Below are 13,435 nucleotides of genomic sequence, written 5' to 3'. Positions count from 1 at the left end.
ATGCAAGCTGGGGCAGCCATTCTGGAAAACAGTATGGAGGTTCCTCAAAAAGTTGAAAATAGAGCTATCATACGACCCAGCAATTGCACTACTGGGTATTTACCCCAAAGATACAAATGTAGTGATCCGAAGGGGTACGTGCACCCCGATGTTTATAGCAGCAATGTCCACAATAGCCAAACTATGGAAAGAGCCAAGATGTCCATCGACAGATGAATGGATGAAGAAGATTTTTTTTTTTTTAAGAGAGGGAGGAAGAAGGGTAAGGGGTAAGGGGAGAGGGAGAGAGAGAATCTTAAGCAGGCTCCACACCTAGCACAGAGCCTGACACAGGGCTCAATCTTGCAATGCTGAGATGATGACCTAAGCCAAAATCAAGAGTTGGATGCTTAATTGACTGAGTCACCCAGGTGCCCCTGGGCTAGATTTTTATAAATGAAATTATCCCTTGAAGATAATGAGGATTACAAGGCCTGATATGTATTACTTTTCTTAGTATGTATTCCTAGAAATGTGGTTACTAATGATGTGTGAAGATGTACATTGTACCATCACTTGAATATTTTCTTTAAAATCTTCCCAGTATATATTTAGATTATTTATTATTAGAATTCTAATTGCAACAATCATATTGTTGTTATTCTTAGAATAAATGTTCTTCTGTTCAATGGAATCCAAATGTCTGAAGTATAGTAAATTATTAGCAATAATTTATTCCTAGGTATTCATAATAAAGAATTAATGCATGATTCTTGACTTCTATTCACTCATAATTTCTTTTCTAGATATTTATTCTCTAGCCTATCTAAATTACATTAGAAACTTTATTTCCATTCCAAATGGGCCAGTGAAAATTATAAGCCACTAACTATAGCTACTACTTCCTAAAAAGCACATGCTTTTTCAGCATAAATTGTTAGAGAGAAATACACTGGGATGGGGAAGGGTGACTGGGTTATAACAGATCCTTCTATCTAATTACATATACAGGTGGCAAATGCATTATTAAAATAGTGCTTAGTGTCTTATATTAAAGTGAAAATTGTAATTAAAAAGCTGTGAGTGCTTTACCATAGGGGTCTTGTCTATCTGGTGAATTTTAAAAGAACAATTAAAAGTGATATTGTTCCTGTTTCAGTGAACTGCTCACATTTTTGGTGTACCAAATAAGTATTTTAACCTAACAAAGAAGATTCATAGCCTGTTTTAAATATCCTGAGCCTGTTATTTATCATAAATGACTGCTGTGACTTCTTCTCCAAGTGTTGAATTTAACTATAATCTTTGGTGACTATAATGTGATCTCTTAGTTTTTCAACCATATTTCATAATTTCATGATAGCCTGAATTTATATTCTCAATCTTGGATATTTTCCCTGCTAGTTATATTCTATTTTTGAAGAAAGTCTCTGAGTGGCATATGAGAAAACTGTCTAAAATTTGATTGGCTAATAGATTGTTTCCCCTTTTTAATGTAGAATTCCTTGGTTCTAATTCTTCAAGATTCTTTTTTGAGAAAAGGAGAATGATATTACTGATAATAATAACTTGATCTCCTAATAATTATGGTTATTAAATGTTCATGTTTTTGTCTTGCCTCCTTAATTTGATTAAAAACTACTTAGGGCAAGGAGCTGTGCTTTAGGCTTCTTTTTATTTTTTGTCGGATCCCACCATAGAACATTAAAATAGTAGATGCTCACCCCACCATTTTTTGATTTGCTTGTAAAATTAAAAACTATAGATTATTACTTGTCATACATAAAAAAAATCAAAATATTTGTTCATTCTGATATTTTGTAAAGGGGAAATACCCATCGCTTTTCACTGTGGAGTTAAAAAATCTGAAAGAAAGTGAGCCTATGTTTGTGTGTTAACCTTCTATTTAGAATAGTTCTCTATACAACAGATTCATTGTCACTGAATAATCACTCTCTTCTCATTTCCCTTTTCTTGTATGTTTTATTGCCATGTTATTTTCAGGGACTCCTGAAAGCCTAGCTGAGAAGGAGAGGCAGCTCATGGGTATGATCAATCAGCTGACCAGTCTGCGAGAGCAGCTACTGGCTGCCCACGATGAGCAGAAGAAACTGGCTGCATCTCAGATCGAGAAACAACGCCAGCAAATGGAGTTGGCCAAACAGCAACAAGAACAGGTGAGTAGGAGCCAGGGACACAAGTTCCTTAGACATGGTTTTGCCTGCTATTTATAGGACACTCTCCTAGGTGCACAAAGATCAATAAAAGTCTTTCTTCCCACCTCACATAAATAAATAAAAAAACAAAATACAAAAGAAGCAAACAAACAAAAACACTTTGATCTGAAAAAGCTTATCAACTACTTTAGCGGTATGTAACATCGAAGTAATTATAACCAAGGTGAAATTCTGATAGGTCATGAGAGAAGTACCAAGCAGAATCATGGCGTGTCAAGAGAACATTTCCAGTCAGGGACACCGTGAAAGAGTTCATTCAACAGGTGTTTGGTATGAGCTTTGAAGAATAAGTAGGATTTAACAAATGAAGTAAATTAATTATGGCCCAGGAAGTTTAGATACCTATTATAATAATTTCAATAAGGAGTGAGAATCTAAACTAGATAGTTTAAAATCTAAACTAAATGACCACAGAAAAAGAGAAGAAAAGAATAAATAGGTGGGAAAACTATGATTAGTTGAATTCTTTGAGTGGGCAAAAAGAATGAGGAAAGATGTTGAGCCTGGGTGATGGGTCAAGTCAGGAGGAGGGCAAATTTGGAATAACAGGTGGTTTTATCATGTTTAATTAGAGCTCTTGTCAGGTTGTCCAGCTGGAGGTATGTAAAAAACAGCTAGAAATACCAATTGACGGTTTGGAAAAGAGGGCTGAACTAAATTTCTTAGTTTATTTACATAGAGATGGTGGTTTAAACCACTGGGGTAGGTAAGTTTCATTCATTTATTCAACAAATAATCAAGTGCTTCTTATGTGCCAGGCACTGTGCTAACTTCTGAGGCTTCATCAATTAACCAGTAAGATAGAGCCCCTAAATTCTAGTGGAAAGAGAGAGATGATTAACAAAGGAAAAGAGAAATTAACAAAATGATTTTAGACAGTGATAAGTTATTTGATGAAATGTAATTAGAGCTATTTAATAAATATTGATTGGTATGGCAAAGCAATGTTTCTTAGATTGGGTGGTTGGACCTGGCAATTGAACTCAGATCTAAATGACATACAAGAGGCAGCCATATTAATATCTGGGGCCAGAGTGTTTCATGAGGGAATGGCAGGTTTGTAAGCCCTATATTAGAATAGTGGTGATAGCATTAGAAAATGGAAAAGGACTAAGGGTAGATCATTGGGAGATACTGGCATATAGCTGGTAAATAAAAGAAAATGAACAGTTCCAGAAGAACAAACCTACTAGATTTGTCATTTAGTTTCTCACTGTTGGCCTTTTAAGACTCTGGCTTCTCTGGAGCTTTAGTAGTAGAAATAAGGCATAAGAATTGACAAATGTGTAGTAGGAAAATGGAGGCAATGTATAAGAACTATTACTTAAAATTGGTAGCAAAGACAAGGGAAGAAAGAGGGTGCCATAGGGTGAATTTATATACAGACATGATACATCTCTTCTGGGGCTAACTCCCTTTTGCCATCCCATATTCTGGGCTCTGTCCATTCACCGTCCCAAGTGGAAGAAGACTATTATTTAGTCAGGGGTAAGTGTCCACACATCCCTGCAAAACCTTAACAATTTTCAAAATGTAAACTAGCAGAGTTGAAAGAAGAAATATTCAGATTACATTTGAAGTGACCCCCTTTCAGTTTACTCCTCCCTACTTGGTGGTTCATCTCTGCTTGAAAAATGATGCTTTCATGTTTAATGAAATACTTCATCATCTTCCTTAAAGATATATTTGGCCTGTTCTTGAATATGGCCCAAATTTCTCTTGCTTTACCCCCATGATAAGAGTTCAGAATGCTCACCTGTGACAGTCTAGAAAAACACTACTCTTTTCTTGTTCATAATTCTCAATGCTTTCAAACATCTGAATTCTAGAAAATTCTAGGAGCTTCTGAAACTGTAGGTCAGATGGGGATATTTCTTTGTAGAGAATCACTACTTTGGTGGGTCCAAGGGCATATTTGTCCTGAAAAATCTGAGCAATTGCTAACAGAGAGCAAAGTCCTCTTCTCTTTCACATTCTGGCTCATCCCCACATATCATCAAAGGATTCTAGAATTTTTTACTTTTTCTGACATTATCCTTGGAATTTTAGGAATCATTAGGTTCTTCCAGAATTTCTCTCCTGTGTTGGAAAGACGCTAAGCAATGATGCCTACAAAGCCTGAGAGAAGATCCTTTGTGAAAGCTTCAGGTCAGGTTTCTAGAGCCTATTTTACTCCCCTAGATCTTCTTTACCATGCAGTGCTGGCATGCATAATCACCACTCTTGTAGTCACTGATCTTTTCATCAGGACACAGGAAAATCTCTGAAGGGCATTTAGTACTTATTCCTTAAGATTCAGGTTAGGTATATCTTCTCTTGAGAACTCCATTTCTGACCCTCCTCCTAAAACTCCCTACTCATTATAGGGTGTCTCTACTCTGGGCACTCTAATATTCCTATTATAGCCCTTAGAGATGCTAATGAATCTGTTCATTGACCAGCCTTTCCACTGGACTCTGAGCTCCATTCTACATTTTTTCATTCAATAAATATCTATTGAGCACCAATTTGATGCCAGGTTCTATTCTAGTTACTGGGATACAGCAAAGAATAAAACAGACAAAAATTCCTAATGTATTGAATTCTCATTAGGAAAAGATAGTAAACAAACAAGATGTTGATGAGGGATATAAATAAAGGAGAGAATTAGGGATGAGGGTGCCAGGTAGAGAGAGAGGCTCTTTTAAAATGGGTGCTCAGGGAAGACTTCATTGATAGGGTGATATTTGAGCAGAGACTTGCAGGAGGTGAGGGAGTGGCAGTCAGTTAGCTAGGCATAGAGGGTTCCAGATGGAGGGGAAAGCAAGTGCAGAGGCCCAGAAGCAGGTACACCCTTGGGAGATAGGAGCATCCTTAGCGTCTTCAAGAGACAGGAGAGGAGAGTGGCAAGAATGGAGTAACAAAGGGAGGAAGAGGAGAAGGTGAAACCAGAGAGGTAGCAGGAGGCCAAATCATACCGGGTCTTGCAGGCATCATATGGACACTGCCTTCTGCTCTGAGTGAGACAGAGGGTTTTGAAAAGATGAGTAACATGACACAACTTATATTTTAAAAGGGTCTTTCTAGATATTGGCATATTATAGGCTGTAGGGAGCAAAGGCAGAAGCAGAAAGAGCAATAGGAGACTATTACAATAACCCAGCAAGAGAGAACAGTGGCTTGGAACGGGAGGAAGTGTGGAGGGGTGTGAGGTGGTCAGTTTCTTGATAAATGCTTAAGGTGCTGATAAAAAGATTTATCAGCTGAAATATTGACATGTGGGAGGAAAGGACCAGATTTAAGGAAAAGAGTGATATTCCTTTTCCTACCATCTCCTTTCTACCTTTCTTCAGGGAAAAAAAAATGGATTTTTTAAGCCCCGTCCCTAAGATAAAATGAAAGCATGAAAATAACCATAACTGAATTTAGTTTTGAACTTGTTGAATATGAGGTACCTTTGAGAATGTCATTGGAAAAATGGGTCTGAAACTGAAAGCAAAGGCAGAGGTGAGAGAAACAAATTCATAAGTACTTGGCATACATTCAGGAGTAGGGATACAACTACGACATTGAATGGCTAGACAGGGCAGTTGAAGGTAACTGAGAAGGAACAGGCTGAGGGTAGAGAAAAACCAGGAAAATGTGCTGTCATGGAAGCCAAGGAAGAAAGTTCAGGATCAAGGGAAAGAACTTGAGTGTTGAATTTTGATGAAAGGACAAAAGGTGAAATCTAAAAAACACATTAGAATTGAAAAAATGAGGGGTGCTTGGGTGGCTCAGTCAGTTAAGCCTTTGACTCTTGATTTCGGCTCAGGTCATGATCTCAGGGTGTTGAGATCAAACCCTGTGTCGGGTTCCATGCTCTCCCTCTGACTCCGCCCTCACTGCCCCCCCCAAAATAAATAAATCTTAAAAAAAATTTTAAAAATGAGATTGGCGACTTTTATTACCAATTATTTTAGTGGAGAATGGGAGCAGAAACTGTGATGGAGTGCACTGAGGAGTTGGCTGTTCAGGGGTCTGTGGGAGGCAGAAATGAGGGCAGTATTTACGAAGAAACAAAAACAAATACTGAAACCTCAGTGAGGAATACAGCCTCCACAAGGCAATACCCTGTGCTACCCTGAACTCCCAGGTCGCAACAACCCCCCTGTTGATGCAATAGTTTCTTTTGTACAAAAGAGATAAAAATGCCAGAGGCCATACCTTCTTAACGAATTGCCAGGAAGGAAGAAGGATTTCTGACACTCTGCTGTTTCATACTGGATTGGATCACTGTTGGAGTGCCTTGGGGCTTCGTTTGTTTTAGGCCAAAAGAAACTGTGCCAAAAACTAAATATCTTATTTGGTCCTACTTATGGATGAATTGCTGGTACTGTAGGGGCTCAGGCACATCTATTTTCATCATCTTAATCAGTGTCAAATCAAAGTTGGAGCAACAGAACATTGGTAATTTCCCCCTGGGACTACAATATACTTTTAAATTTTTCATGTGCAATTTCTCCACAGATTGCAAGACAACAGCAGCAGCTTCTGCAGCAACAACACAAAATCAATTTGCTTCAGCAACAGATACAGGTCAGAAATCATTATTTCATGCATACTTCCAATTAAAAAAAAATCTATCTACCTATCTATCTATCTATCATCTATCTATATTCTAATTTTTAGATGAGCTAACTGGAATAACCTCCAAAATAAGAATTATTTTCGGCTTACTTAATTCCTGCCCTATTTCCTCCTATGCCATGAGAATCTTGCAAATGGTGACTGGCGCAGGCCCCTACTGTCAGGGAGCTTCAATCTGAGCAAGCTGACAGTCATTTTCATACTATACAAAAAGGAAATTATTGCTGAGAAATGCTAGAAAGGTTTCATTTTCTCTATTCTTTAATGTTTAAAATGTGACCGTGAGTGTTCTCAGTGAGGGATGTGCAGGGGAACCAAAGCAAAAAGGTACAGCAAGTTTTGTTAGAGAGCCGTGGCAGAGAGGACGTTTTTACTGTATGCTCAGGAGCCACGTGTCATAAGGGTTGAGGTTAGGGAAGGTAATAATTTGGTGTTCAAGTAGAATTTCACCCTTCATGTTGCCTGGAGAGACCAAGAGCGAGGGCTCTATAACCTGCATCTTTTGCTTAAATGGAAATGTGTGATGATGAGGAGCATCAGTGAAGATGGAAGAAAGCAGCTATATTGATAATAAAAGGAAAAAGTGTCCTGTCTTCACCACTTGCTGGGGCATGAATTTTGACAAAAATTTTTCCCCTTCTGAAAATTCCCTTTCCGAAAGTACCTATTTCGTAAGAGTATTTATGAGGACTTAATGAAATCATGGATGGAGTATCAAGGCACACAGTAGGTGCTCAGTACATACTTGCTATTGCCAGCAAGAAAAGGAATCTAATTCATGGAGCTATGAATCCACCCTATGTAACATCGTCTTCTGGAAGCAGATGTTAGAGAGGAAAAATTCATCATTCTTTTGAAATTCTGTCTTGAGAACCCAGCATATATTTTCAGTGTAAATATCATAAATGACAGAAGCAGACATGTCTACGTTATTTCATTTGTGTATTTAATCACGTTTAGACTTCATTGCCAGCAAAGTTTATCTCATTTTACCTAATTGGGCCAGGTATACTTAATTTCTTTACCCTGGATTATATAGCCCAATCAGGGTTTGCTCATTCTTGGTCCACCTGACATTTTAGTGAGCTAGTCATAGCTTCAGGGAGACAGAGAAACATCAGTGAGATGATCCAACCAGGATTCTTTGCTCTCCTTAACTGTAATTATGAGCAGCAAATCCTAATGTGATGTTATCAGTCTGTTCATATCTGGAATGTGGTTTATTAAATTTAGTGGTTTAAAACTGTTCATTGGGGGGTGCCTGTGTGACTCAGTCAGTTGAGCTTTGGACTCTTGATCTCCGCTCAGGTCTTGATCTCACTGTTGTGAGTTTGAGCCCTTGTTGGGCTCCATGCTGGGCGTGGAAACTACTTAAAAAAAAAAAATACAAAAAACTGTTCAATTTCATGTTCAGTCTAAATATGCTGACTTTGAATATAGTTTTAATTGATGGTACCAGGTTATCTACATTTAAAATGTTTTTAATTGAAAATCTAAGATAATAAAGCAGTTATGGCCATATATATATATATTTAATATGGGAAGTAGGAAATGTTTCAAGCAAAAATTAAGTACTGAGCAAGACTGACAATCTGAAAGGAATTCATTTACACAGTTTTTAATGTATTCATTAACTAAAAGCATACTTCTAAAGTATATTTTATAAATTGTTGATTTGGGGCAGTCTTACAAATACTTAATAGTTGTGAGAGTCACAATATATTTAAATTAGTCTATTGAGAGATTGTTCAGTTATGGGAAGGACCGCTATAGGGACATGTGTAGAGAAAGAAGATTAAAAATGTGGAACAGATCCCTTTTTTTTGCTCATGTAAATCCTTGCCACATTTCTTTTTGAGAATGTTTTCTCTCCCTTTTCTTCTTTCCCCTTCTTCGTTTTCCTTGGCAGCATCTGACAAGGAAGAAGAAGGGTAAAAATCAAATCTGCTATCGTGGAAGGCAAATCAAAATCACAACAAATAGCATTATAAAACTTCTTTTTGTCAATGCACACATAATCAGTGCTTACATGAGAATTTACAATAGAATAAATTTACTTGATATCTGCAAATACTTACATAGTATATTTTGAATTGATCTACTTCTTTATCTTTCTTAAATATGGAGCTAAAGACCTTGTAGAAATAAACACACCAACTTACATTGTTCATCCTGATTGCATTTTCTTACGTGTTTTATACCATTGTCTCTTTGAGCTTTAGAAAACAATGCATTCTAGTTTCTTTATCGGTAGAATAGTGGGCTGCAATGTTATTCGACCCACAATTAAGGCTGCCTTTAAGCTTTTGGTTTCAGTTGTAAATACACGCTTGCCCCAAATGTTGGTAAAGGCATGCAAAGCACTAGATGGGTAGACAGATCTGCTAGATGGATTAGATTGACAGGGTAAGAGAGCAAGACAAATTTTCACACTTGATGGCTGTGTTAAATGACAAGAGGATGATGTTCCCCAACATTTCTCTCATTCTTTTACTGAGTTCTCTTTAAAGGAGAGGTTAATTTAGACATCTTTATGGGGCACCTGGGTGGCTCAGTTGGTTAAGCGACTGCCTTCGGCTCAGGTCAAGATCCTGGAGTCCCGGGATCGAGTCCCGCATCAGGCTCCCTGCTCAGCAGGGAGTCTGCTTCTCCCTCTGACCCTCCTCCCTCTCATGCTCTCTGTCTCTCATTCTCTCTCTCTCAAATAAATAAATAAAATCTTAAAAAAAAAAAAAAAAAAATTTAGACATCTTTATTACATTTGAAGTATGTGTCCTTCGATTTTAAAAAAAAGTGTATGAACAAGTTTGTATATGCACAAACATTCACATATTCTAATGACCCAAGTTACTTAAAATTTCTCTTGGCCTATTGTTTCTATCTTCTTTCAACTCCAGATGAAAAAGTGGTAGTAGGTTTTACTCTGTAGTTATATATTCAAAGAGAAAATGCCGAAAGAATTAGCAAATTCACCAATTTTATTCAATCACTTAAGATCAGTTCTATATGAACAGTTTTTCTCTCTTTAAAAAAGCAACCTTAGCTCTAATTGCATGATTCTAATTGGATTGAGAACTCGATCTACATTACTTCCTTGCAAAGACTTTATGTAGAGTTATAGTCTTCTAGGTTGATTCACGTAACTCATAGATTAAAAGAAGAAACGAAAAAGTTTTCTGTTATTCTTTCTAACATCATAAATCAGTTCATTTTACAAATAAAATCATGTCATAATACCAGAAAATATCTCATCTTCCCACAAGAACTTGTCTGTTTCTTTATGAGACTCTCAATTTTAGCAACACTAAGAAGTTCGACTTCTTTTTCTCCCATTTAGCAGTTTTCCTTTAATACTTTATTGTCCTTTAAAAAGTAGGATATTTTTGCATTCCTGCTTACTGTACCTAGCTAACTCTTAATGCACGTTAATATGTGAGATGAAATTTATAGATATTTCAGAGAAAAATATCTTTTACATTTTAAAAAAAATAACCTTTTTTTTTCTTTTAATCTTTTGCTTATGCTACATTGCCCATCTTTTAGCAATTTTATTTTCTGACTAATCTCTTTTTTACATTAAATCAACCTGTTTCTAATAGGGATTGCTAGGAGGTGGTTTATGTTTCCAATAATGATCCTAAACCAACGGTTCATCTTGACCTCATTCACTGTTACCAAAACCTTTTAAAGTAAATGAATGAGTGACCTCTACTCAGCTTCCATTATGGCAACAAACTGAATGTCCCTAGAGACTCAAGTTCCTTTTATCTTGAAGCTTTGTATGGGACAGGGTTTCTATAGCTTTGGGAGTGAGAGGGGGAAGCATGTCCTAGTTTAATTTTTTTTTACCTTTTTTCAATAATACTTAATGGAATTTTAAGTTCTTATTAGCATCTAATAGGGTCAGTCCAATAACATGCTCTAGTATGAAATCCACTTCAGGTATTTTTAAGGGAAATTTTAAAGATGTTTTACTTCTTTTAAAATGTGTGTTTGTCATGATTCCCATACTGAAAGTTCAGTGTTTGAATTTTCTTAAGAGATTCCACAAATCTGTTGCATTTTCCCTTCTGACAAATTGTTCCAATTGTTTGTTGTTCATTATATTCTCTTGGGGGCAAAGATTTGGTATTTAACAATCACCTGTCATTCTTTCCGATTCATAAGGTATACATTTGCAGAACTAGTAGTAACTTTGGGTCACTGATTCTGTCTAGAGCTAAGGGTAGAGCAAAGGACAAATCTCTGTTCTTTTGTATTAACTGGCCAGTGTGTATTCCAATGTATATAGGGAAGAGCTTGGCTCTTCAGGTGGTATAGGACTATATTTAACTGTATGAAATACAATTTTAATTGTATTAAATGATTAAAAATAAAGATAGAGAGCAGGTTCTCTGGAATTAGACATACCTGAATTCAGTCTCTGCATGTTCACACCTCATGTGCTGTGTGATCTTAGGAAAATTGCTTAATCTCTCTGGTTTCATTATTCCCATCTATTAAATGGGAATTATAATAACTGACACTGGCTTAGTTTGAGGATTAAATGGAATCATACCTGACATGTAGTGAGCACACAATGCTGAAAATTTTTGCCTAGGTCATTAGGAGAGAAAAACTTGTTCTTCTGTATTTCTGATGATGAACAATTTAATGAGTATTTCCAGCAAGAGGAGAATTTCTAGGAAGAAAAATATATAATATACATGGCAGTAGTCACTGAACACTGTAAGTTCAGTGTTCCAATAATTCATATGATTTTAGAACTACAAGGGATTTTTAGAAAGCCTTTATTTAGACCTATCTCTCATTTTGACATTTGTAAACTGAAACCAAGTAAAGTTAGAAGATTTTCCCAATGTCACAGAAGTTGTTACTTGTAGAACAATGGCTGGGTTCCAAGTTTCTCCCAAGTCTTGGCCCAGTTCATTTTTATTTCACCGACATTCTACCATTTAAGGCTTAATGGCCCGAAGTTTTAAAATGAGTTTTCTTTCCCTGGGAACTTATTCCTACAAAATAAAAATACAACTTGACTTATGTACAATTGAATGATTAAGTTGCAGTCATGGGCTCAACCAATTTGTGATAAAGGTTTCATTTTATTGGAGCCAAAGTTCTCTGAGCTCATTAAGAGTTTTGGTAATTCTTGATAAATTATTATGCAGAACAAAATCCATTGAAATATTGTATTGAAAACATAATAACATGAAAGGTGAAATAATAGTACCTGACTGACCTGCTGATTTATGATTTCTTTCTCCGAGTGTGGTAAGTTGCAAGCATTTTACCCCCCCCTCAACAAGACTCCACACACATACATGAGGACAAAGAGATTGCAAAGTAACCTTGTCTCTTTAGGAGACTGGAAATGCCAAGAATAAACACCATGCAATTAAGGTAACATTTCAACCTGAGAAGGAAATGCATTAACTCCTTGAGCTCTGACTAATGTTTCGCTGTAGGAAATAAAATATACCACAACTGGACAGGATACAGTCTAGGCTTTCAGATAGATTATTGGAGGAGAAAATATGGAGGAGATACAAAGAAGTAGCTTGAAGGGTGACTTCCTGCTCTTCCTTGTTCTTTATGGAAGTAGAAGATCCATTGGAAAAGATAGGTGACCTCTCCTAGAAGATCAGGGATGCTACCTGCAGCTCTCTGTCCTTTTATTCAGAGAGAGCCACTTTAAAATCCTTAAAGCATTTTTAATACATCTGCTGGCAATTACCTAATGATGGAATTTTCCTCATAGATAAGCCTGTCTCCGTAGATAAAGGTACAGATTGATTGATATGCATATACAGTTTAATTTTTACTGATATAACACATGTCACATGGCTAAGTGTACAAGAGAATAAGGAAAGCAACTATCCAGAACCAAATCCTCTATGTGCTCCTCTGTATACTGTGCCCAATCCTTTTACTCAGAAGGAGCCACTTTAAAATCTTTTAAGTTTTCATTTTTAATAACTTCTTAGTATTCACTAAGTATATAAAAATACAACTATATTGCTGTTTATGACTTATCTACTTTTTAAATTTCATTAACTTAGAAATGAAGATTTGCTGAGTTCTCGTGTCTCCACCCTGACATCCCCCCCAATCCCTCCCTCGCCTTAGAGTGTAGTTACAAAAGTCATTTAAATTCTTCCAATAGGTACTTCTAAGCTTTAAATAATTTACTTACATCTCTTCTCTTTGTCAATCAATGATAAATAGTCTCTTCACACTTGCCTCGTCAGATGAGGATGGAATCTCTTTTCTCTTATTCCCAATTGCCAATTTCTGTTACCTGTATGTCTACTCTAAATACATATAATAAGAGTGTGTGTGTGTGTGTGTAGGTATGTATGTATACACACGTACCTGTTGTGCTTTACCTAATGGTTAATCTTAAAAGTTGAAAATTTAAAAAATGGTGCTTACCTACTGGGTATTTACCTCAAGGATACAAATGTAGTGATCCGAAGGGATACATGAACCCCAATGTTTATAGCAGCAATGTCCACAATAGCCAGACTATGGAAAGAGCCAAGATGTCCATCAACAGATGAATGGATAAAGAAGATGTGTGTGTGTGTGTATATATATGTGTGTGTGTGTGT

General features: G+C 36.5%; 1 protein-coding gene across 17 annotated transcripts in view; it reads left to right on the top strand.

Annotated features, from left to right (window-relative positions):
- SOX5 (SRY-box transcription factor 5) overlaps positions 1-13,435 on the top strand; it is a 993,366-nt gene that overhangs the window by 782,838 nt on the left and 197,093 nt on the right. For all 17 annotated transcript variants that reach the window (XM_081821346.1, XM_081821353.1, XM_081821350.1 and 14 more), the window contains 2 exons: positions 1,984-2,156; positions 6,705-6,773. In XM_081821346.1, coding sequence (XP_081677472.1) covers positions 1,984-2,156; positions 6,705-6,773 — 242 coding nt within the window. The remainder of the gene's footprint in view (positions 1-1,983; positions 2,157-6,704; positions 6,774-13,435) is intronic.

Source organism: Leptonychotes weddellii, chromosome 5 (assembly GCF_054177405.1).
Source record: "Leptonychotes weddellii isolate Sample4059 chromosome 5, ASM5417740v2, whole genome shotgun sequence".
In the NCBI taxonomy this organism is placed as follows: domain Eukaryota; kingdom Metazoa; phylum Chordata; class Mammalia; order Carnivora; family Phocidae; genus Leptonychotes; species Leptonychotes weddellii.
This window is presented reverse-complemented; position numbering and strand designations above follow the sequence as displayed.